The sequence below is a fragment of the Papilio xuthus genome, unplaced genomic scaffold (genome assembly GCF_000836235.2).
Source record: "Papilio xuthus unplaced genomic scaffold, Pxut_1.1 DF826933.1, whole genome shotgun sequence".
Lineage (NCBI taxonomy): Eukaryota > Metazoa > Arthropoda > Insecta > Lepidoptera > Papilionidae > Papilio > Papilio xuthus.
In genome coordinates, this window is record NW_013531716.1 from 7,268,699 (window position 1) to 7,295,684 (window position 26,986).

General features: G+C 36.7%; 1 protein-coding gene across 3 annotated transcripts; it reads left to right on the plus strand.

The window, feature by feature from the left end:
• The first annotated feature begins 4,711 nt into the window (after positions 1-4,711).
• LOC106122095 (calmodulin) lies at positions 4,712-25,881 on the plus strand. 3 transcript variants are annotated; one of them, NM_001312246.1, is given in 5 exon segments: positions 4,712-4,733; positions 7,369-7,543; positions 22,777-23,019; positions 25,300-25,519; positions 25,583-25,881. In NM_001312246.1, coding segments are annotated over 3 exon segments (342 nt in total). In that variant the 5' UTR covers positions 4,712-4,733; positions 7,369-7,473; the 3' UTR covers positions 25,329-25,519; positions 25,583-25,881.
• The last annotated feature ends 1,105 nt before the right edge of the window (positions 25,882-26,986 follow it).

Below are 26,986 nucleotides of genomic sequence, written 5' to 3' on the forward strand. Positions count from 1 at the left end.
GAATTATATTAATATATTCAATATTAAATCTACGTTGAGAAATATTGCGTAATATAAAACAAAGTTTCGTTTTACTGATCTTTTTCACCTCCTCCTTATACTTTCACAATCAGAATAAATATTATGTAACGTAAATAAAATACTTATTATATAAACTAACAATTTTGTTAGTATTTAATAAGCGTACCTGTAATAAAGTTTCTAATATACACTTCTTTCATTTAAGACAAGAAAATGTACAGTTTAATATAAGTTATGAAGGTTGAGTAGGATGAGCTCGCCTGGCTTTACTTCATTACAACCCCTCCGCCCACCGCCCCGCGCCTCCACCCACCCCATACCACCCTTACCCCCGGGGGTAGCACACAAATTCCTTTTTTGTTCCTCGTTCAGGACAATTAACTTTTAATTTGCTTACGTTATTTTTTTGCGAGAACCATATTTCGTCCGTTACGTTTTGTTGTGTATTTATTGTTTTATTCGCATGTTGCTTTTTATTACATTTAAGGTTTATTTAAATAAATTATAAGCATTCATTATTTTCCGCATTTCTGACTTTTTATATGAATAATATTGGCAACGCAATTTAAATACCTACCAATAATAATATCTAGAACATTTTTGTACCATCAAAAGGATAAGTCTACGTTGAAGTAAATAATATCACATGATGTAACATATCAACAGCTAATATCCACCGGAAATCCAGTGCTACGCCACCTGGCGGGAAAATGAAATACAACATTTTATTACCCATACGCGATGTACGAAAATGGAAGGCTTATGGATGCTGTTTATTTTGAAATTTTTGCTCTTTTATATTACATGGTAATAAACAATTATAATTTAAGGCGACCTTTCAATAATTTGTTTTTCTCTACATATTCACATTTGTAACAGACGAGAATACAAAAACAGAAATTTCCATTTTACATAATAGAAATACAAATACTATCCATGCAAATAATAAATCATACCTTTAATATATAAATTTAGATAGTTCTAAAAATTTCTAATGTCTGCCTAACCTTTTACAACCAAAGTATCAACGCATTTTATATTTAAACAAAGAATTTACATCCCAGTATAATTATGTTTTTTTCTTTGTTATGTAAATTTTTTATCTTTAAAGATACGATCCGTATAAGTTTTGGGGACAAAATCCCTAATATTTATGGCTTTTGAACAATATAGAAGTTGTTCGGTTTTACGTGGGGATTATGATAATATTGCTTTTAGAATGATAAGCAGTTTGTGCGTTATTTTAAACAAAACGTTGAGTTGAAAGACAAGTTAAATAGATAAGCGAAACAACCCTTTTTACGCAGTTAAATATAAATTGTTATTAAATGTAATTTTAATTAGGTTTTTAAAACATATTTTAACACATATATATAATATATAAAATTAAATAAGATTATATAGTTATTTAACATAAATCTTGTTGGTGACATTATGTATAACTCTAGTACGGTTGAACAGATTCGGCTAACAAATTGTGTGTAGAGTGGGTAGGTAGCTTAGAAGCAGGAGGCGGATATTGAATAGGACTTTTTATCTTTTTTTTTAATTTTGCACAGACGACATCTTGGGTAAAAGCTGGTAATTTATTAAATTAAATTAAATGCAAAAGTAAGCAAAATAATTTAAGTATCGATACTAAACAGTAAATCTAAATAAAAGACATTTTTTTCTGTTGCAATCATACAAATTATTATTTTATCTTCAATTTGTCAGAAAATTTCCAGCAGAGACATTTTAAAGACTGAAGTTGATTGAGTTCTATCTCCGGAACTTAGACAGGGCCCCGGCGACCGGCTATTTCCGGTACGGACTGGGTGCTACGTAGTGACGTAGTCGTCTACGACTTTGCTACGGATATTACTATTAGAGCCCGAGAAACCGTTTATATAATCCATTAAATAAATGTATTAAGATATGATTATAAAATAATATTGTATTGCGGCAAAACTAAAAAAAAACATATTGTTGTATGTGATTTACAAAGAGGTATAGAAGAGTTTGGGAAGTGAAAACTCACAGTAATTCGGGGCGTTAGTCTTCAAACGTCAAGGGAATCCACAATACGGTACGGTTCATTTATTTGACGCGGAATAATCAGGGACTGAGCGTCAGGGAGACATCGATTGATTGCCTCGTGTCATTGACCTCCTCAGTTTGTGCCTCCGCGAAGCTTCTGTAATAATTAATGATGATTAATTACTAATTATGTACATTTAACATTTCCTGTCTCAATATAGGACTCCAGGACAGATATTTTACAGTTCAATATATGTATACAACATAGTTATTTACTTTAAAATCTATTTTCATTACCAACCATCACACATATATTTGTTACATAAACCTTTCAAAAATACTATTTTTTAATGTACAGTTACACAATAATGGTGCATTTTAAAAATATTTTTTCGTATTCCGTCATGTTTTCGGAATTGCGGTATAATTATGAAGTGTAAACACTTCTAGCGACCTTTTTTATGCCGCGCTGCTATTGGGAGTAATTAACAAACAAACAAAAACACATCGTGTAGGGGAGCCGGCGCTGAGTAGCGAGCGCCAAGGCTGCTGCGTCCACATTCATCCGCACTGCGTCTTCGCTCAGCCCTTGTTGTGTGATCGGCTTAATGCCGCATGATGACTTAACTATGAATGTGTTAGTAATGCGGGCTACACACGTTTCGTTTTCACATTTTTCACCTAATTTGCAAGCAAAGCTGTAGTTACGCGAATTACGAAAACCGTTATGCAAAACCTAAAAAGTATTGCCTATTTTTTTCAAATAAGCTTCAACTACGAGAATTTAATGAAATAAAGTGTCATAAAATTATCCCCATAAATTCAAACAGCTTTTTTGTTAAGCTTAAGACTTACTTGACATTAAGTTAGTGACCTTTGAACTTTAGGAGCCAGGCTCGCTCGGGACCCGCCACTGCTGCGGAAACGTTTAGTATTCACTGACACGAATTTATATCTACTGACTCAGAAATATATAATAACATAACATAACATAACTGTAAGATAATATAACAAACAACTGAAAAGTTAATATATAAATAGTTAAATATAGTTAAATAACTAACATTATTGCAAACTTTAGATTGGAAAACAAATATATTTACAAATAAAATATAATACATTCGAACTTGGATAAACTAGAGTCCAAGGCGCCGCAAAATTTAACTCGCCTGTAGAGGTTTTTCGATTATCCAGGCTGGATCGAATATAATAAAACAGTGCACTGGTTGCGGCAGTGTCGGCAATAACATCGAACACAACATAATCAGAAGTCTAAAGACATGTTGGTGTTGCGGTATAAACAACTCATTCTTTGGAGGATTCTCTATCGTATCGACACCGTGTTTTTCTTAATAGATATCGTATAAATCAAGTATATGCATATGAAACGGATTTTTAAATTGCTTTCATTTAGGTATCTTCTTTCTTTAACTTCTTTTCATAGTGATGAAAATAATGTATGTTTTTTTAAAATAGATGGCGCTATGGTCGTTTTATAATCGTATAACAGTAATTTTGTAACGTTACTTTTTGTCATTACTAAAAGAGAGAACATATAAGAAGATATTAAGAAGATAAATTAAATCCAACTTAAACAAAGATCGATTCAAAGCGCCGAAATAACCATTACAGTTTGATTATGAATTCAATGCTGATCGTAGTCAAAAATCGGCAACATACCATAGTGTAATTAGTGCTTACTGTGCGTTCTTGGTTAGTAAACTTAGCATGTTTTAGCGTTTTTTTTTACTATGTCCATTCTATCGATAAGAATTACGCTAGCGTGTCTCTCGGCGCAGGGCGCGCAGGAAACCTGCGCAGTGTGAGCTGCCGTATCTCACAGGGCGCCGCCGCTGCGGGCTACGACTGCGGCCCGGCACCCTAGGGCGGACCCAGACCTGCAACCATCCTCCCTGATAATACAAATATGAGCCATGCCTTCTTATCTTAGTACATTTTTCATTTATATTAAATTTGCTCTTTCGTTGATTTTCTTAGATTCATAACAAAAGATATGTTAAATATGATAAGGTATTGTAATATAAGGGAGAGTTATCTTTTAGAAGATAACAGATGCTGTATCATTGGATTGTGTGTTTAGCTGGTCTTTGTTTCGACTGTTGAGAGCGGGCAGCGTGTAGCGTGCAGCGGGCAGCGGCAGCGGGCAGTGCTCAGTAAAAATCGCTAGGAAGCCCATGTGCAGAAGTGGGGCACCGGCACCGGCGCGGCGCTCGTCGGCGCTCGGCTCTGCGCCGCGCGGTGACGCATTGCAGGTGCGCGGTGGCCAATCGGCGCGCGCCGCCCGCTGCTCCACACCGCTCTACGCCGCCGCACCCGCCCGATATAAAACCGACTATCCTTTGCGGATTAAATCTAATCCCGTGTCGTGCGTCCCGAGACATGGACTTGAACGTCCGAGACTTTCGCGCCTGAATCGAAAATATAGTAAAGTGCGAACCTAACCGAGTGCGAGAATCGAAAAACGGACATGAGAACACAGCGATTCGATTGAACCACTCGAACGATTCGCGCGGCCGAACTCGGAACGAATCGCGAGCGCGAGTTTCTCGGCGCGGCCGCTCGCGCGAGTGAGGGCGGCAGTATCGTTTCAACCGTCGGTCTGTGCGGTCGCTTTTGCGGCGTAGTCTGTGATTTTTAGTGTAGCTCCAGATAATCCAACTTAATCTACGATGGTGAGTGATATTTTGCAAAGAAAATTTCTCCAGTGCATTAGGGAGGACTTTTTGCATCGTATTCCTTGCATATTTCGGGTTTTTAGTGCATCGGTGTTTATAGTGATGACGGTCTCCATTATATTATTGTGATGGCCGTATTTTACCGCAATGCGGATCGTCGACGTCGCCAAAGTCGGAACACCGAAGAAGAATAAACGTAATGGAGGCAATAGTGGGCTCGAGATGGGCGTTAACGGTTGGATTTCGTGAAATGACCGTTATAGTGTATCGAGAAACATCCGTCGCCATAGTTTGTTAGGTGTTGCCGGTCAAATGACGTTTGCCTGGATGAAGCCGAACGTTCGATGACGCTTTAAAAATGGCGCAGAGCAATTGTTAGAGCGTTTTGTAGTTGTTTTCACGGTGCAGGGCGTCCGGGGCCGCGTCGCGCCCTGTTGACGGCGGATCGATCGACCGGCGCACCTGTCAAATGCCCGTTGACTCATCGTCATCGCAACCCGAGCTTTTATTTTACATACGCAATTCAATAAACTAGTTTCGATTGATTGCTCCGTTGGTGTACGAGGTTGTTGCAACGAGAAATGGTAAAGTACGAAGTTTGCAAACTGCTTGATTATCGACTTGCCTAAAACTGCAGATGCCCACTAATGTCTCTATAACGGATAACATTAATAGTAGTTTATGTACCAAAAATAAAATCAAATCCAGTATTATTATTAAGTAAACTTGATTGCACTAAATAGTCAAGTATCAGTTTAAGAATTTTCAGGCTTTCATAAATTAATTAAACCACCTCTTAGACACTGGATACAGATATGATTATTCTTATCATTCATTTTAGATATTAATATATTATAAATAAGTTGTTTTATGAATTCTCTCCACTATTCCTTTGTTTTGTACAAAATCTATAATCCAGTTGGATTTCAGTAAGGATGTATCACATCAGATTTTAAGCAAAAGGGTTATAACTTTAACTACAAATGTGCAAAAATAAATTTAGAAGTAAGTAAAATAAATACTACTTACTATAATGAGAATGTTGAGATATTTTATCACTTAAATTTGGCTTTGATGTTCTATATCATAGTTCTACATGGTCTGGGTGAACTCATAGGTCACTAATTTAGTTTTTTAAATTCCATTTGAACAGACACAAGCGACAGTAAATCTATAAAGTGAACTGACAGGAATAATTGGCAACACTGAATATTTTAACCACTTTAAATTATTAACATAAATGTCTGTAAAACAATATGAAGAATATTTTTCTTTCTGAACATTTGACAGTTATTCAGAAAACGATAAATTTTCTATAGAAATGAGGCTACTGCCATAAATGTATAGATTTTGAACTAATGGATCATAGTTGAGCTGTTCTTGTTTGAATGTTGTATTGTTTCACAGATATCTTTTGTATTGAAATTGTATTGTCTTGTTTTTTCTTACAGCATTGTCTCTATAAGTTATGGTAGACATCAAGTAATAGATCAGATAAATTGGTACAAAAATCTAGTTGCAGTAACCTTTGAAGTAAGAAAATAACTTATGAAACTGGCAACACTCTGCTAATCACTGATGCTAATGATTTATGCAAGTTTAGGGTTTTTATAAAAAAGGGTAAATGAAGATAACAAATTTTTGCAACATTTACTCTTGAGTGCAAATGTTAAGTTACTAACAATTATATATAACATGTACAATAAATAATATATTCAAATTTCGTTAATGACACATAAACATTGAATATTTTGTAATAACTAGATATAATTTACTTACTTTTAAATCTTGTTAAATTCTTTTTTACTTGCAATTGAGGGTAGTTAAAATTTTAAACTCTGTATTCTTTGGAGCACAAGATCTTTTCTTATTTTGTTAATATTTAGAATGGTACTGATATTAAACATGATTTGTCAAATATGTTTGATCATAGATTACATAGAAAGTTAATTTTTAGTTTTTGATGGCAGAATCTTTTTTTTTATTTAGTTTTATTTAAATAGCAATTAGTACTGACATATATTGATAACAAATCAATTTTATATTCAATGGAAATTAGTACCAAATGTATATCTTGTACTTTATCTTGATTGTGATAAAGTTTATTGTAATGCAGCATTTGGTATCACGTAGTCCGCATTGTGACGTGGTGTATGTAATTATGTGTATATCTTATCAGACAAGCTGCTCGGCAATCTTACAATCTACCATTTACTGTTTGGTCTTCATACATTGCTGTTATTGAAATTAGTCGTACAAAATGGTTGTTTCAAGTGTATGTATTTTTAGTTATAAAAACTGTATTTTAATATGACTAGATCCTTAGTTTTGTGTTCTAAATTAATTCTATATGTTAACAAAGTGTTTAGTTGCTATTAGTAAATATTGGCATATATAGGAGCTTGTAATTTAAATGATATTGGATTTAGATATAAATCTATTTCTTGGAATTTATTTGTATTAGTAAAGTTGTTGAAATTGCGTTAAATTTAGGCTTACCATTGTAATAATTTTCAAGATTTGATGTACGCAAAACAAATATTAGTTTTATAAGTTTGATTGACAATATAGAAATGTGAAGATTTTTCTAGATAATTTGTCTTACTAATTATTGATTTTTTTCGTCTCGCAGGCGGACCAACTGACAGAGGAACAGATTGCCGAATTCAAAGAGGCGTTCTCACTGTTTGACAAGGATGGTGATGGCACCATCACCACCAAGGAGTTGGGCACCGTGATGCGCTCGCTGGGTCAGAACCCCACAGAGGCTGAGCTGCAAGATATGATCAATGAAGTTGACGCAGATGGTAAGTAACCATTGCATGATAATTGTGCTCCACAATTACAGATGTACCCAAAATATGTGTATGAAGAGATGCAGTGGGTTCCGAAAACTATATTTGCAAAGATGTACAGTAGATTCAACACTGCATAAATAATATTAAGTAATAAAAAAATTGCTACGCTTCTTATATACTTATGAATTTGGGGTGATGTAGCAAATAACAGAATATCACCATAGGTTCATAATGGTAGTAAATAGTTTGGTAAAAGTAAAAAATAAGAAAATGCCAGTAACTAGAAAAAACCATCTTTTTCGTTTCTATGTTAAACAGAATTAAAATTTACCGTCAGTTTACTGTGCACACTTTTTAATTCTATAATTTTTTATAACTATAATTTCTTTGTACAATTTCATATTTTCATGATTTCGTTTTAATAATTCTATTTCCGTTGTTAATCTGTCGATTTGTTTGTTTAGTAATATTTTAAAAATTAACAGATATTTCATTATTTGCTTTTTTTATTTGTACGTGGGAAGTTGATGTCAGCATTTAGTAGACGTGTTTTTATTCGTTACCCGTGAGTTTATGTGACTAAAATCTTTGTAGAAAAACATATTATCATTGCTGTCTTACGTCCTCTGATAAAACAGATATATTTTAAACGGGGGATCTAGTCTCAGAAATCCACGGTAAGAAAATTACGTTGTTGGTGTTAAATGTAGAACTTTAAATACAGTAACTTATCATATTGTCTTTTGTTTTAAGACTGAAAACCAAAAAAATATATTATTAGTGATATCAATAACATTAAAATGGTTTTAGTGATTGGAAAAAGAAATCGATTTAGTAATGGAGTTCACGTTTTTATTACACGCTATTAAATGTAAATTACATTTCGTGATGTTAGTGACGTAGTCCATTAAGGCCTTTTTATCACTTCGATGCCTTTGAAACAATACTAAGAATCGTCTACATTCTTTTAATATGAGTACTAGATGCTATTAAATCTGAAGGTACAAAGAAATTGAATCTGTGACCGACGTTGCATTTTAAGGTACGCGTCCATTAACCCGCGCCGGACGCACGGCACGCACGGATTAAATGGATTCGCTTTGCCTCGTTGCGATGCGGGGCGGTGCGGATGTTGAACGCAACGCTATGTAAAATAATTAAACTAAAATCCTTTGCGGGCCGTATGTGCGGTGCGTCCGGCTCAGGCAAATAAACGCTTACCTTCACTGTACTGATCACTGGGCCACATAGCGTTTTTACTCTGACTCAATGTAAAATACACACTCAAAAGGATAGCAGCCACAATAGACTTTGAAATACGATGCATAGTCGATAACATAAAGAAGCTTGGTATCGATAACTCTTGATATAAAATACATTTCTTTCCCGATCTAAAAATATAAGGCAATAAAGATCGGCCTTGTTGCCAGCAAAGTTCAAGGTGCACCTTAACGAAAGGAGTTTCAGATCTTGTACCAATATATTTATTTTTTCCTATAGTTCTAGTTACTATTATCGAAAAGGTAAAATTGATTGCGCGAAACAAGATTATAAAACGTATTTTGAGTCCAGCGCTACTGTACTGGCATAATGCAAACGAGGCAAAAATACTATCGTAATGTACAAAGTGCGGCCTTCAAGGGAGACACAATGTTGCCGCCGTACCGGCTGAATTCCAAGCCGATAAGCGCACTTATCGCAAATACCTATTTGCGCGGTTTGAGTTTGAAAGCAATTGGAATTAATTTTAATACGATTTTCTTGATTTGGGTTTAGGTGGAATAGCCGATTTTTTTTTCTATTAAAATATACTGATCCGTATTAACCTGTTTAAATCAATGAGAATTGTAACAATGTAATAGTGAAAATCTTGCTTATTTACAAGCAAAAATAATTATAAAGTAATGTTTATATACTTTACACCCTAAATATTGCATTGAATCAGATAATATGCTACAATTTAAACATACGGCAACGCATCTGTAATTCCTCTGGTGTTGCGGATGTCCATAGGTGTCTTTCATCACCTCGGTGTTCCGTGTTTCTTATAAAAAAGACACAAAGGTCATAAACTAAATACGAGGAAACCGTTGGTACACATTATTGCGGACATTTAATACACCCGCTATTATTAGGAGCGATACGATATTATCAATGATCGATATTTTATCAATATGTCGGTGCTATGATTAGCGCGCGCTCCGGCACTGTGTACATTTTTCGTGTAATAAAAATAGATATAATGAACGACCGCTGGCAGACTCATTTTTAAACAAGAAGCATACATTTGACTAATATTTATGTGCAATTGCAAAATATTGTTTGAAATCATTGAATAAAAATGAAACTGTAAAATTTAATATAATTGGTTGAAAACGGTAAGAAATCGTAAAATGTCAAATTATCGTATTATTCAAATGATATAAGCAATTTGTAAATTTTGCGGAATGCGAGGAGCATATTAAAAGTAAAAAGTTTACTGTTATTGAAATAAATTAAGAAAATACTTTTTAAATATCTAGTAGTTTGCACATTGCCGCAAACCACGGAATTTGTGAAAAAATATAAGACATTTTTTTAATGTAAGGCCGAAATACAACAGTTTGTTCACGGTAATTAGGAAATTGAATGATCTACATTCTCCATACTTTTTCAGACTCATGGTATAGAAATTTTACCAGATTTACAACTAGAAATGATATATAAGGTTAGTTTTTCATTGATCTGCAAAATCAACAGTGCGGGTGCAGGTATCTTCAGCAGGGCGGTGCGTGCCGGGCGGCGCGGCGTGTTCTAACTATGATGTATTGGTGTTTGTCTTGCAGCACGCGGCGTGGGCGTGGTCGTTTACATCGCACTTTATACCACTGTAAATATTTTTCTACAGAACGTTTGCACCGAATCCTAAAATTCAATGTTAGCGACCAATATTTGTTTAACATTTCGTTGCTATCCAAACGAAAGTACCATAACTTTCTTGTACAAACTAAAGTTGTGAAACTTTGCACTTTGATTTTTAATGTTGAAAAAGAGAGAGCTGACAGTATTTTTCCATCGTCAAATTTCTTTGTCGCATTTTTTAATTTGGTGGTCACATGGCTAAAATTTAATGTTCTGCGTTTTATAAATTCGTAAAAATTACGGTATTGGTTTTGGTAAACTTAAGATATCGCTGGCAAATATTTAGCTATGGGCATATCTCGCGGCGTATGATCTTTGTTAGTACATGATTCAAATACACAAACATAGGAACACATGCGAGAGTCACGTGCGGGTATCACAAGACAAGAGGTCCACAACCATGAGAAGTCATAACTATGATCTCTTGGTCAACAATACTACCTCGTGATGTGTACCGTGGTAGGAGATACTTACAAATAAAACACTTTTCTTTATCTTATTTGCGTCCCTAAAAATCACCATACTTCAGTTGTTTTGAAAGAAAATGCAATATCAATTTCTACAAAAGTGCCATAATGAAATGATTCATCTCATATGTAAGGTCTTGTTCGTTTTTTTTTTAATTCTATCATCCATCAGACCGTAATTAAAACAAAAGTTTTATTTAAATGTAAATTTCTTTTCGACGGTAGATAAATAACTTGATAGTTAGAGATTTCATCGATACTCTAATAAAATTGTAACGTTTTTTACGCCAGCGGTGTGATATATAAATTGACATATAAATAAGTGTTGATAGTAGCAGAATGACATCGTTCGCGCCGCGCCGAAACGCCATGCCCACCGGGTTTGTTTACAGTCACCGAGACCTTGACACCAACCACGGCAATCGATATTTATATCATTTGAGAGCTATGGAAATTACCTGTATATATTAAATATAGAAGTAATTTTGACGGGGTAAATAAGTTCGTCTAAGTTACAAAAGACACGTAAGCTAAGAACAAGTAAGTTTATGTTGGACAATAGCAAAGGTCTTTTCGATGATGAAAAAAAAACTGAAGGAAAATAGTACAAATTATTCTGTAAGCGTGCCAAAAGTCATGTGTCATTGACAACCACAGACTACAAATGACAGTTTATATGGCTTGTCCTACACTAGCAATTCATAATTCCGACACGTCTATTTGAATTTAAAAAAAGAACGTCCTTTACAACGAACGAGTGATTGTTCAATCGCCCACACTACTCAAATGTTTGCAAACAGATATTTCCCGTAAGGATTGGCAAACCTTTGGATTAAATATGCAAATTATGTGCTTGCGAGGATAGGGTAGTGATCGCACGTACACCCGTGTCCCCATTGTACGACGGGGGCGCCGTCTGTCGTGCCAGAGCGCCGTGCCAGGAATGCACCGCCCGAGGAAATGGCTGCTGATGACTTAATCCACAAATACCTGACACTCATTAATAAAATGTATAATTAGGTACAGATAATTTCTATTCCCTTTTCATCTCTTAGGAATAAATAAAAACGCGCTATTTGTTATATGAGATGTCACATATCGTATAGCGCGTATTTGTTTTTCAACGTGCAATTTGTCCAACAATTAATTAACTGTCCTCCTATCTAGTTAACATTCATCATTGTCAGCTTAGTATCGCGCTAATTTATATTACTAATCTTTCCTAGGTCATATGTGCTGGCTGCATCGAAACATAACCAATTCGTTGATTCTATTATCTTTCTTATTGGTTTTTATAAGTTTAGTTCCTGAAACTAATAACCCAGTAAAAGACTGAATTTTGTTCGCTAGTATTGCGTTTACTGCGGTTCATATGACCATCGGTAAAGGCTCAGGATATAATTTGCAAATTAAAACCAGTTTTGATTGTGATCATCGTTCGCGGCCTGTGCTCAAGTACTTCGCACAGATGGTGGTACTTCGCCAGGGCCGTGGGAGCGGCTCGCAATTAACACAACAATTGCACGTTTGTCTGCCCGCCGGTGACGAGTTCGCGGAAATGATGACGTTATACGCAACAGGACACGCCTTTATCTCGAAGAACCAATTTACGGTTTTTAAATTGTTATTTTAACAAAGTTACTTATTTGAATAACTAGGGGTGTTATACGTTTATTAAAAGCCATATGAAGGTAATGTTTTTGCTAAAATTTACACTATTAGAATGTTAACGTTCTGGGCTTGTAGTTATGTGTAACCATATCTAATGTTTTGTCATTACAAATGTAACATTTGTCCGTTGCAAGTCGGTCAACAATCGTCCCGCATCCGTCCAGTTTTGCGGATTAGCTGTGCCGAGTAGTGCGGCGCAGGAAGTTGACGATAAACAACGCCGCTTCCTGCGACTGTCGACAGCGATAGCCCACTGGTGGGCACAAACTATTACATTTACTTAAACCGTTATATTGTACGGTAATCTTTGGTACATTGCAATTTGGAATCATATAAAAATATATGCTACCAAAACGACGTTAAATAGTTTTGACCTATGTGTCATAAGGCCAAATATAATCGTGTGTTTTATGCTAATAAGTTTTTATTGTTATGAATTTAATTAAAAATAATATTAAAATGCACTTACATCGAAACGATGACCTCGTTGATATGGCAAAAATGTTTTGATGTTATTGAACTCTCAAGATGTTTCATTTTATAGTTATTTCATGAAATGATATAAACTACGTTGCAATTGAATTACTCGTTTTACCTAGATGAAGTCGTAACTCTGGTTATTCCTAGTATTGAGGTAAATGCATCCAGTGTTAACTGGAATTGTTATTAAATTTCACATATTGTGTTTCTGGTTAGGATAAAGAGATTCTGCTAATTTCAAATTCAGTGATTATTGTCGATATTCGACTAAAACGCATGAATTAATCCTGACAACAAAGTATGTAGTATATTTGAGATATTATAGAGTTAAGTAGCAAGTAATCATTCATTCTAGTGTTCTCAGATTTATAAAAAGCGGTTTTATTAAGAAAATTAATATTTGCCTTGTTTATTGTGCAACCAATGATTAAGTTTAGGCGCAAAATATACAACAGCTTGGTTTTTGCCTCAAGGGCAGACGGATTGATAAACCGTTTCAATAAACACTTTAACAGAGTCACGACAAATGTTTAAATTTATAATGTAAACATTTGCAAAGTTTTTAAATGTGGATTATGCAAAAGTTACTATTAATTAACTAAATATCATGTTATATGTAAATCTAATTGTTGTTTTTAATTTACACGTTATAAACAGTTTTTATCCGTCCTTTATTAATATACTAAAATTAGCATACCTAAATGGTTTTTTTAATATATTTTGTTGTTTATAAAATTTCATACCCCTTTAAATATTAGACATCTAACGTATTCGATTTCTGTATTTTATAAAAATTCGAGTAAAAAATGAGCTAACTCAAATTCTATAACAAATAGGTTAGGTACTAGTAGCGCTGACCAACGTCGCCCGAACGTAGAGAAAGTATTTGCGTGTACTAATTCCCCGGTCATTGTGACTCGGGACACGCCGGCCTGCTCGACAACGCCGTCTTTATCTGTTTATTTTAGTCTGTCGGGGTTGCCAGGTCGCACGTGACGCTTGTTCCTGTTTTGTTTTAATAACGATAAAAACTCAAATAGAAAAAAAATATGGTATATTGAAGTTAATTTATCAAATTAATTTGTTTTGTCATCCTCCCTTTGTGTGATAAGCATGGCAACACATTTTACAATGTGTAAATTAGACATGGATTAAATGAAGATACGTATTCTGAGTCGCTAAATGTCTTGTAAGGGGCTGCTAAACAGCTTGAATGACCTTTAGAGAGCGGCGTTTGCAATGCTCAGTAATCTTCAGAGCACCTTTTTAAAAATAAGAAATTTACAAAGGTAACTCTTCCGCCTAATTAAATGCGCTTAGCCCATGTATAACCTTGTTCATGGTACAATGTGGTATTCACAGTGTAACGTCCAGAAGCCGCAGTGCAGTTTGCGGTCGCAGGCGCCGGACCCGATGTTACATTGACCCCGTCGTTCGCAACGCCTTTATAGCTTTCCGATCGGGATTTACTGCCGGCAAGAGACGCCGAACTGCCAAATAAATGGATTTATTGCTTTTCCATTGAAATTTGATAAAGTCTGAGGTTTTCCTTTTAAATTTTTGATTGCCCATAAGCTGAGTGAAGCTTACTGTGTCACGCTTTTTTTACGTCTGACATAGTCGAGATACATTGTTTAAATTAATTGTAACAAAAAATTGGTTATGATCGTGGTCAAGGAATAGGTATATATGTCTGACGCGTCATTTGCGATTAAAAACTATATCTTTTTTACATGCCAAATTAGTTCTTAATACATAGGTACAATCATATTACAATCGTGACTAATCTTTAAGTTATCGATGTAGGTATGTTGTGTCATATCTAAGGTGTGATAACACTGCGGCTTTATTGTCACAACCTACAAGTGTACATGACACACCACTTGATAAAATAACTAGTATAAATTAATAAGTTTTCAATGGTAACTGATAACAAAAAACATAAAAAAATGATAATATGAAAGAAAAATATTTTATCTCTCAAGAAAATATTTATCCATTAAGCTTTTGCCGTGTATCATTGCTAATTAATAGAAAAAAATAAGGAATGATTTATTGCGGGGATATAATTCATCTGGAAATAGGTTTACAGTTGGGATAAAATAAACGGCTCGGTTAAATCATAGCGCCGCGCCGACAATAAATCCGAGGAAATACAAACATGTGTCTGCAAAGGCTACCTCACGCGTCTATTGCCGCCCTGCTAGCGAATGCACTAAAGTCAGTATTATATGCGTTATGAACGTTGTAAAAACATTATAATCAAATAAGTAAGTAGATTTGCTTTGGAACGAACTAATCCGCTTTCAGTTTGCCACACTATATGATTTCAGAGACCAAATTGTATGATATGTTGTAGGAATTTTTACGTGTCTATCAAATAATGATTTTAAAAGTGATGTCATAGATAACGTGTCGTTCACACAGAGCGAGAGCGTGCTGTGTCCGCACTGCTCTAACGCTATTTGCGGCACAATACCCCCGCGGGCTGGACTTGGCGCAGGCGTTGATACGATCACTTGTATCGCGATAATGACCTCCAAATAGAAAGTATTAACGCTCTTCCCTATATCTAATTATACGTCTTAGATCATACCACAAAATACCCTGAACATCGGCCTCTATATTAACTCTTACGTAATATCGTGCTTGGAATATTTGATGAATTATTAAAATGTCAATTGTCAGTCTCAAGCATGTTTTTCTACAATGTCTCCTATTGTTTCAAAGATCTAATCGTCCTTAACGTTGGTTCGTAATAGTAATTATTTTCCAAACACATGAATAATTCTATTCCTTGAAACGTTATGACTAAAGGTTTTATCTATGAAAGTAGACAATAATGACAATTACATTACTAATGCATGGTACTAATGAATGACTACTGACACGTTTTGAAACGGAAGAAACAATATATCATTGAAATATTTTTTTCAAGTAAAAGTCGATAAACTAACAAGTAGGTAAATGTCTGTATGAGTTAACAGGACATGTCGGAAAGATGTTATCGTGTTCCACCCCGGGAGACCTGCTTAAATGTTTTCAGGGTTGTCAGCTGATGGGGGTTATCTCCCTGTCGTCTACCGAGGTCGGGGGGTGTCAAAGCGATCGATACGGGTGACACGTGTAAAGGGTAACCGATGTGGCCCGACGCCACTGGGGAAAACTCGTTTATAAATCCGCAAGCAATCTGAATTAATCCGCTGGATTCGAAACGGGATTTTTATTACTTTTTTGATTCCTCTCATTTTTTCACTTTTGTTAGATTGACTCGATCGGTATCCTGCTTGGGGTTTTAATGTAAATCAATTTAAAGGGATAATATAGTGCAGAAATCTCTCGTCAGTTATACTGATACCCGTAGAATAGTCAACATTAGTTCTTAATGTGCATTACATTGCTACGGTGCAGTTGCATATCCTGTTAGTGATATATCGATTGCAAGTATTACGTCGTCATTGAATCAATTTGATTAAATTGGAATACTCAATATGGTTAGTGGAACGTTTAATGTTAGATCACTTTTCCAGTTCGTACGTATCTTGTTCCTAAGAATTACTTTACTTTTCTAATAGGTAAAATGAGATACTATTCGTTTCTTCGAAGAAGCCAATGGTTTTCCTTATATAAAGACAACATGAATTGATTTCGAAATCACTGAGACTTTTTAGGAGTACTAGAACCCATTCGGACTAAGCAACGACGCCCATTGTCTTTGATGACAATAGACACTTTCCAGCACGCATGTAATTCCAAATAGGTTTGTAGGATGCGATAAAAATTGTCGATAAGGCCTAGAAAATGTTGTTTATTGTCTCATTCTCATCAACTAGGAGTTCGTATAGAGCCAAGCGTACAGAATTTATTAAGGCAATATCATTAGCACGACCTTCCCGGGGACTCTATTATCATTTGACCACGACGTCTTCAGTAACATTTGTTTTCGTACCTGCCGCAGCCGGTCGTTATTTTCCTCGTGTTGTGCGGTTCCGTTATTTCAGGCCCTCCCAATTAGCGGCGACGCGAGTTTCCTCGTTCATGATAATATCCCTAAAAGCGTCGTTATTCGAGTTTTATTGCTGTTTGCACTCTGTCCGCTCCTGTAGTCGGATTCCAGAAATTACTTTCGCTTTTACACTTGATGGCACGTGTAATTTGAGTGAAGATTAAACGGATAAAAGTTTTTAAGCACGTCCCGTTCGCATTAGTGGTTTTCCAAAATGTTGTTTAACAATTTCAAATGATGTATAAGATATAATTAACAACATTAATGATAAAGCTAACATTTCCTCTTGTAATGCGATCAGAGCAAACGATGTCGTCCTAATTGCTCGGTGCCCTTTCTAAGACTGAATCACACGCGTAAATAGTGTTCCACCTCCACTCTGTCTACATCGATGTGTGTGTGCGATTGCAGCGCCGATGTATTTATTAAATTTAAGATTTATGTCACCGTCTGTTGCCAATACTGGTTAAATCAATTCTTAACAATTTAGTATGTTAATAATCAAAAAATCAAATATTATTATTTCTAATCCCTCGCTTCTAATATGCATATGAAGGATAATATTGAATATTTTGAATCTTAATTATGACAAAATATTTTAATGAATAGGGAAGGAAACTGTGACGTGAAACTTTGTAACATAACCAATATGTCGCCGATGAGTGTTTGTTAACAAAACATTTTAACCATATAAAATTGTAAAGCACAAATTATATCCAATCGCCTAAACTGCATAATTTATTAATTATAGATGAAGCTTTGAATTCTGTTACGGTAATCTAATTTTAGCAGTTTTATTTAGGTACATAGCAACGCGTCTGACATTTGAATGGTATTTGGTAACAATTAGGAATAACTTGTGTTGTCGTTTTTGTCGTAACTAAATGTAGGTGTATTGTGAAAATAAATCACATTGATGCTGGGAACAGGTTTGCGGGGCGTTGACAGCGGCTGCCGTGTTGTACTGGATACAAATGAGTTTGCATATTTATCTGGCTGATTGCCAGCGCGTTTGTCTAGGTGGTTTGTGCACGTCGGTAGTCTATGTATAATCATGCTTCATTTGGTTTATTTGGTACATGTTCGCTGCGACCATGGTTCGAATCCTATTTTATTGGTCACAGAAGTTTTATAAATCGCAAGCACATCTTTAGTCCTTCAACATCTGCAAAACTAGAATTAAAAAATAATGTCCGATAACAATGAAAATACAGAATATAATGGTGTATGTTGGTTCTATGATTCTCTGAGACCAAAATCCCTGGACAAAGAGGACGATACGTTTTATACAGAGATTTTGTTCTCCGGAACCAAGGGTTAATGTTCGAAACAATTTGCATCCCAGATTTGAAATAGCAAAGTGTACAAGTTCAAATTGAAAGAATTCCAGTTCAAGAAAATTATCTCGGTATGATTGATATCAATGTTTTTGAGATTATCTCGTAGTAACCGAGTTGGCAAGCTGTCACGTCATATCGTCCGCACAATGTAACGCCGCGTGGGCGCTGCCATTTCGTTTGTACAAACAACACAATTATTTACTTTATCGTCTGTAATGCATTGCTAAAACTTTTTTTTTGTTTACTTTTGCTTTCTAATTATATTTTCATTTAACTAGTCTTATTTTTATTTTCATTTAACTTGTCTTACTTCGTTTTAACTTCTCTCCCGTTTTCAAGAAACAACGTTGCAACGTAAAAGTACACTGAGTGGGTTTTGTCTGTTTTTACGTGCGCCAAGTCTATTGCGGGCAGCGTCGATTGAGATCGATTGTAAATATCCGCTCCGACCGCTGACAAGTAATTTGTACTCTTTACCGAGCAACGCGGACTTCGGATCCTAATATTCTAGTTCGTTGATTTGGATATTATGCCCCTCATGTATATTACTAATATTATAAATAAAGTCTGGAAGGATGTATCGATGCTTGTTACTTCGTAACACAAAAGCAGCTGAAGCTATTTGGCTGAAATTTGAACTGCCTTGTAGTGGGTAATAGCGCGTAGGCTACTTTTGTTTTAATTCCACTTGGACGAAAACGCGTGTGACAGCTAGTATAGTATTCCTATTCACTGTTCCATCATAAGGTTACATCGTATTGTATAAAGTAAATACTCTTTTGTCCTTTTTAGCCTTAGATTTTATATAATAGTAAAGGAAACAATTAGACAATTTGTTTAGTTTTTATAACATTGACCTAAATGCTAATAGACCTTGTTTAGAGAAGGAAGTGTAAATTTTAACGTCGTGCAAATTGATTGATTTCACGCCTTTAAACGTTTGTTTTTTCTAATGACAATCAAATAGTTAACAAATAAAATTAGCTAATTTATGACCACAATCGTATATTGTATCCCTTTATATTCAAACTGATCAAAGAAATTGGTTTATTATATGTAGGTTTTCATTTAAATAAAGATGCGAGTATGTAGTCAGCCTAGTGACGTGCAACCTTCATTGTATGGCTTCGTCTACACACGATCCCTCATGGTCACTATCTAATTACATCAAAGACCCACGAGACAAGGAGTTTTATTTATGTCCTTCACCGGAAATACATAGAGGCGTCATGTTCTATTAGCAATTTAAGACAAGCTTAGTACAAACTGCAGATGAAACAGTCTAATGTCACTTGAACGTTTTAGGAACATGATAGTTTTTATCTGTCATATCTGTATGTTTCATTGTTTAACCATTAAACGAATTCGATGTGAATTAGTAAGCGTGTGATGATGTCATTGTGCGCAGGCGCAGGAGGCCCCGTTCCGTGTGATAATTGATTGGCCTTCTCTTATTGTGACTCAGATAAACTTATACATGGCACCCACATCGAAACTTGCAAAACAGATTTATACTTTGATTACTGATTAATGGAGTTTATATCTAAAATTATTTACACAATATTTTTATGAAAATAGTTCCCCATTAAAAAAATTTATATTTACAATGCGTCAAATTCAACCACTAAGCAATCATCTTGCAGTCGAAACAATCTTGTTAGAATCTATGAAAGTAATTAATTTGGTTTTGTAGCATCTTTACAAGCAATATTCGTTTGCAATTTTTCTCATCGTACGTTGGTATGGGTCAACCGATACCATATAACCAAAACTCATCCGCTGCGCCGGGTCGTTACCACACTCGTGTGGCATGCCCCGTGAATCATATTCCACCAACGACAAATTATAGCACATTTCATAAATAATCTAGTCTAACCGATATTTCCACTATTCTTATCTAAGTCAATTAACAGATTTTAATGAAAGTGTTTAAGGTGTATTTGTGTATTAAATGTCAAGTTTGTTACAAGTAACTGCATGCGGAGATGTGAGTTTGTCTATATTTAGCCAACAATGTTTAACATTGTATCAGCTGAGGTGTGCAGAAGCCGGCACAAGCTAACTAACTGCCGGTTTGCATGACGCGATGCTATTATTACCGCACTTAATTCGGCGGCTCGAGAGTATTATTAGAGGCCTTTTGAAGCTCTACTGAGAAGTAATCGATTAAGAACCAGCGAACCAGTTTCATTATTCACTGCTTTGTGTCATACCTAGTGACTAGAATAAAACTGGTTCCTTGAAATCTATGTAAAAGTGAGAGTGGAAATCGCTAACTAGTTTTTATTTTTTCTATCGTTTGTAATTTAAAACGATTCGGTTAATTAAATTTGTTTTGGATTTAAAATTTGACTATTTGTGAACGATTTGTTGCCAGGAATCTTAATTGGTTTTTATTCACAGTCGGATCGACGCCCGATGCCGCAGTGTGCAAAAGTAAAAAGTATCGAGACGTTCTCGCTCTGGGTTCAAGGCGCATAACGTAAAATGCGTGTGTGATGTGTTTGAATGACTCCTTGTAACGACTATGATTTATTACATTTCAAACAAACTTGAACAAATAAACATTGGTTTTGTGAAATGGTGCTTTAAGAATACACACGAGTATTGTTATCAGGACCATTTTGCCACGAAAATTGTCATTAACAATTTGAATCTTAAGCGTCACTTACTTAATCTTGTTGACAATTTGTGTCTAACAATAGGGCATATACGAGGTCTGGCAGATGTAGTGGCAGTACCCAGGTGGTCAACGGTGGCAATTGGGCCAGCCCAGCGCCGACCGCGCACGTATAAATAGCGGCTGCGAAAGGTTGCGCCCGATTTAGATCCGACAAACTTAACCCGCACTTATTTTTGCATCGCATCCGAGGTGCGTTCACCTCTATATCATATCTCGACGAGGAAGCTCCTACAACAGATGCTAAATTGATCTCTTGTCGTACTTTGATCTTAATTTGGTATAAAGTGCGTTTTTACGAACTTTTTCTTTTGTTGACCGTTAAACAGCTAAACAAAGATCAACTTTTTGCAATGAAATTATGGTATAGTTTGTTAAAGTGTAGCGAAAGATATATATTAATATAAAGTACAAGTTATTTTACTAAAATAAGGCGACATTGAATTAATAGCAACAATAAAACGTTTAAGAGGAGGCGTAAATCTTTTAGCCGGTGACACGATAGCGCTGGTTCGTAACATTTTACGGTTTTGGGCCGTTGCCTGTGTTTGCGGAAAATTAATTTGGAGCGCTGCATATTGTTGTGAATCATTGTTTACGCGTTTACGCCTCATCTGTACAAGGCTCCACTAGTGTTTGTCCACGGTAGGTAAACTGCCCGACCTTTGATCTGTCCTGCCGATGTCATATACCCAATCAATTTAGATGTACGATTATAGAAATAACTGTTATGAATTGTTTTGCTTAAAAGATGAGTAATATCAAAATACAATAACAACGGTAAGCAATTTGCAATTTGTTGACATCATCGAAAAAGTGAAATGTTATTTACATAATTTTTCTATCTTGGAGAATCTGAATATGAAATAAGTTGTTCTGATTACGATGTTGAGTTATGCATCGAACTGTTTCACAATCGTGTGCGTGCGCCGGAGCCAATCGATTTAACGTCATTGTATTTCATTATTTATTGTTTTTGCTTCATTGAGAATGAACAAATTCAAGTATAGTGATTGTATTTACTAGAATTGCCACTATCAAATCAGAATCTAGGTAACCTTGTGCTGTGATTTTTTGATAAAATATACCTTCAACTGTGTAAAATTAGTCTAACATATGTTGGAGTTACTCGGTTGACCAATACTTTGGATTTAGTGTACATTAGTTAGCAATTGTTACAAGTCCTTAAAATGACATAAAGTTTTGACAAAAGATAGCTGGTTTATAGGTTACAATAGACACGGCAGGGACAAGGGGGGCTGGGGGGCGGGGTGCTATGCGGTGTAGCTATAAATGTCAGTGCTCTTGTCGGCGTCTCGTCTTTGAAGCTGATGTAAACACGCCGCTTCTTTTGAAGGCGTCCATTATTCTGGGAAGCGTTGCTCGCACCTGGAAAATTTCGACCGCACACATGTCACTGTTTGTGAGCCGTGAATCTTACGATTTATTACAACATACTTTTGTTACACAATGCCTAGAGGATTTAATGTTTTTTCTTTGTTATCGTCTTTGTATGTGGTTACATTGTAACATAATTGACTATTGAAATAAACTAATGTCTAAAAAAGACATGTATGAAAAATGTATAAAATTCGCTAGATATTAGCAACCGCCTTTTACTATATGTATATATAAATCACGCTCATATCGTATCGTTCAATAGCATGTACTAAAGCTGTGTATTTGTCGGTTTCCAGGTAACGGCACGATAGACTTCCCCGAGTTCCTGACGATGATGGCGCGCAAGATGAAGGACACTGACAGCGAGGAGGAGATCCGCGAGGCGTTCCGCGTCTTCGACAAGGACGGCAACGGGTTCATCTCGGCCGCCGAGTTGCGCCACGTGATGACCAACCTCGGTGAAAAGCTCACGGACGAGGAGGTCGACGAGATGATCCGCGAGGCTGACATCGACGGCGACGGACAGGTCAATTACGAGGGTGAGTGTACACACTACATACTCAATACACACACTACACACATTGATGCTTCTGTATGCACCATTCCTAGTCCTCCACGTCTGGGTTTGTTGTACTTTGCTGACGGCAAATCAGTCAGTTGTCAGTTTAAACAAGGAAAAAGAATAACTGAATTACATCAGCAAAGTTATTTTAAGCCCCCGTGCACACACCAAAAATTCATCAATCACCCGTATTATATTTTACCTGTTTACGTCTTTTGGCAGCCATATGTGGCATAGTTTTGTTTTTAGAATTATAAATGTTAGTGAACATAAAATATTTAACATATGGCCAGTGTTATTTTTCTGTGTAAGAAACTATTAATAAATATGTCACTATTATAAGGCCTAATATAAGAAAAATTTATTACAATGCATGTTTGACTGTCACAAGACAATTACACACACATACATAAATCAACAGAGTTGTTTTTTATTTAGTAAAATGAATAGCCTCCGTAGAATAGTTCTTAAAGATGTTTACATTATGTAAACAAGTCTCATGTGCAGAGGCAATTTAAGAAATGGCAAAGACTCCGTCAAGGCTAACGCAATCTTGATCAAACATGACAAGATCAAAATACCGGTAGTGGAATTAGATGCCGACAATTTACGCAAATTGCTCTGTGTTTGTTGTATCAATGTTTAAATAGGATTAAACTATTAGTCGACATTGTAAAAAATACCAACAGATAGATAGAACAAAAGAAAATGTTTAGAAAATTATGTGGAAAACTTAAATGATATGCACGGTCGCAGAGATAGCGACGTGTTACTTTCAAACCGGCCCCTACCGCTTTTCGCTTCACCACAAGTAAGCGAAAGCCTGGTTTTCTATTGCGCTCTAAATGCAACAATTTCCAACACAGAATTTATTGGTGACGGTATTACTATGGTCTAGGCTTAGGTTACAACGTATTTTATGTTTATTAGAAGAGGAGGGGGAAATCCATAGCTTTGCATGCGTATATAAAATGTCCATGTCGAATAGATCTCAGACGTGTCAGGGTCAGGGGCATTTGGTGACGGTGTCATGCTTGCATGCAAGTCCGGGGAAGGCGTCTATAGCGTAGTTCGTACAGAATGCTCCGCAACACTATAGATGTAACAGTTTCATTTCTCTAACTAATTGCATTCGCCGCGCGCACGGGGTCGCCAGCTCGCTTCCATGAAACGCCTTATTGAAGTATTCACACTTTTGAATTTACGATTACAAAATTAAGACCTTTTAAATGTACACTAGAATGCGACCTTGGTGTAATAAGTTATTTTGTAAAGTAATCGTAAATGTTGAAATGGTATGTAGTGTGCTGTTAGACGCAGCGAGTGGCGACACCAGGCGAGGCGCGGCGAGCCGGCCAGTGCCAGTATCAACCGACCGCGCGTTTCTCTTGCAGACTTCCACGCCCTCGCGCAAATCATATTCGCGCGCGGCGACGGTAGCCGCTAGCCCGCGGCCGCGGCCGCGCGCTTTCCTAGTACCTTAACTAACAATAAGAAAAGACTCTGCGATAGCGCTGTGATCTCGAAACGTTTCCCCTAGTTGTGTAAACGCCCACGTCGAGCGCGGTCGCCACTAGGTACTGACAGTGTTTCTGAATGGTTTGCTGCTCGTTATTAACTGTTCCTTGGACATGTTAGCGCCCCCTCCGTCCCCCCACACCCCACCCCAACCTACTTCGGTTACCTCTTCTCACACCCTTTCGGTCACCGTTCAACTGTCGTGTTTCTCTTTCCGAGCGGGCGCAAGGCCTTGTGGAGGCGTTGCGGCCGCTCCATCCGCAGGAGCATCCTCCTGTAGATTGGTGCATGTGTCTAATATCTGTATAGAAGTACTGAAATACCACCTGGCGATCTCCCGCTTGCTCTTACCGCCTCGCTCTCCATTGTATTGTATTGTACATAGCTTTGTGTTTCCTGACTAACGAGCAGCAAACGTCAGCGCGCCCTCGACACGCGGGGGGGTGGTATTTCGCCTCAACCCTTGTAGTGGCATGACGACGGTTTCTTTGGTCTCTGTGTCAGTGTGGCGTCGAGCACACGCCTCGCCCCAGTGCGCAGGCGTCTGCTCGATGCGTTAACCTAGTGGTCGCTCTGTCTAACAGGTATATCTGTTCAATAGTGCATCTCTCTCTATCTATCTCTCGGTTACTAGTGTTTTGTGTCAATATTACTGTTTTTACGTATACTTAGACGTGTTTGCGAGGGAGAAATGATGTTGTGAACCCGCTCTAATCCTGTCTTTTCTGTTTGTTTCCAGAATTCGTCACCATGATGACGTCGAAGTGAGCCGCCGATTAGTGTGTGTGTAAAAAGCAGAGAATTTAAATATACATTTTGTTTCATGACACACAATATTACCATCGTTATTGGACCTGCATTTCTCTAGTGTTTGCGATAAATTAAATATTGTCATCGTTTCAGTTTAATGGTATAATCGTATCGTGTTGTAGCCGCGCGGGCGCGGGCGCGGGCGCGGGGCGCGGCGGCGCCGCCAGCGTGCCCGCACCGCACCTCCCCGCCCCGCCCCGCCCCGCGCCCGCGCGCCCCCTCTCTTAGACTTAAAGTATTCCGTTAATGTAACTGTAAGCTGGTGGTCGTGCGCGGCGCGTCCCGCGGCCCGCGCCTACGTCCGCGCCGCGGTGGTATATCTCGGGTTCGTGTCGGCTCATAATATTTATATTTGTGTATATTTCCGTCGTCGTCGCGTCGTCGTGTCGTGACGTCGACGTGTATAATTAATTATGTATGTGTGCGTGCGTGCGTGTTGCGTCGCGCCCGGCTCTTTGCGGTGCTAGCGTCCGCACTTTCCGATACAATTTAATGTAAATTTTTTTCAAGTATGAGATATTTATAAAGTACGTGAAGATTAAAATCAAAAATCCAAAAAAAATATTATTATTCTTTGGCCGTAGCTAGCGCGCATCGCGCGTCGCTCCCTGTACATTGATCGATGGATGTTTAAATTTAACTGTCTCAGTAAAGGAATAAATTAGATTTATTGGTAATTACTTGATAAATATTATATTTCTATTGTTGGTGAAAGTAATTCTATCGAATGGAAGTCTCCGCTCTGTTAACTCTTACCACATTTGACTCATTCTGTTATTAAATTTTACAAAAGACATACTGAAAATAAATGTTTCTTCATTTTTAGGTCAATAAGTATCGGTGTTTCATTTCTGTCTACCCTTCCTTCCTGCACCTTTTATACAACAAACACATGTCATGATAGCTATGTGATGCTAAGTTTTTGCTAATGGAACTATTTAAAAATCGAGAGAGAATTCACGAGCGTCGTCAGCTGATCTGGCCCAGCTAGGTGGGTTAGTAGTACTTGTTTTTATTCCAAAGAGAACTTTTATCAACATGTGTTATAATAGTGACGTAGTTTTTAGGCTATGTATATAAATCTATATGGTTTGTAGTATTTACTCACCGGTTACCTTGACGACGCCCATAATATTAAGTACCGTCTAATTTTGCTTATAGTATAACTATGAAATTGTTTATGTAACGATGAAACATCTATAACATAAACATATTATTATTACTGTTTCTTCAGAGAAAATGAAAGAGAATCATTCACTTTAGATGGAATGTTTCAGAATTGCAAAAGTTAATGTCAGTTTGGTCTTAAATAATAAGCTCGGCTCCAGCAATCTGTCTCTTAGCAAAACATGTTAAATATCTATTCGCTATTTTAGCGAAACCATGTGACGTTGTGCTCATCATCATCAGCTCACGATACGCCCACACCGAGAGGCTCAGAGCCTACCTTAAATTAAGGGTGATTAGGCCAAAATCAACCACCATGTAAATCGAAAAACACATTGGTACATGGCGGGATTCGAACCTAGGACCTGCAGATTGCAAGTCAAGTGCGTGACCCCTGAGCCACCGACGCTCTTAACAACGTCTTTGTGCTACATTGTATAATAAAAAAA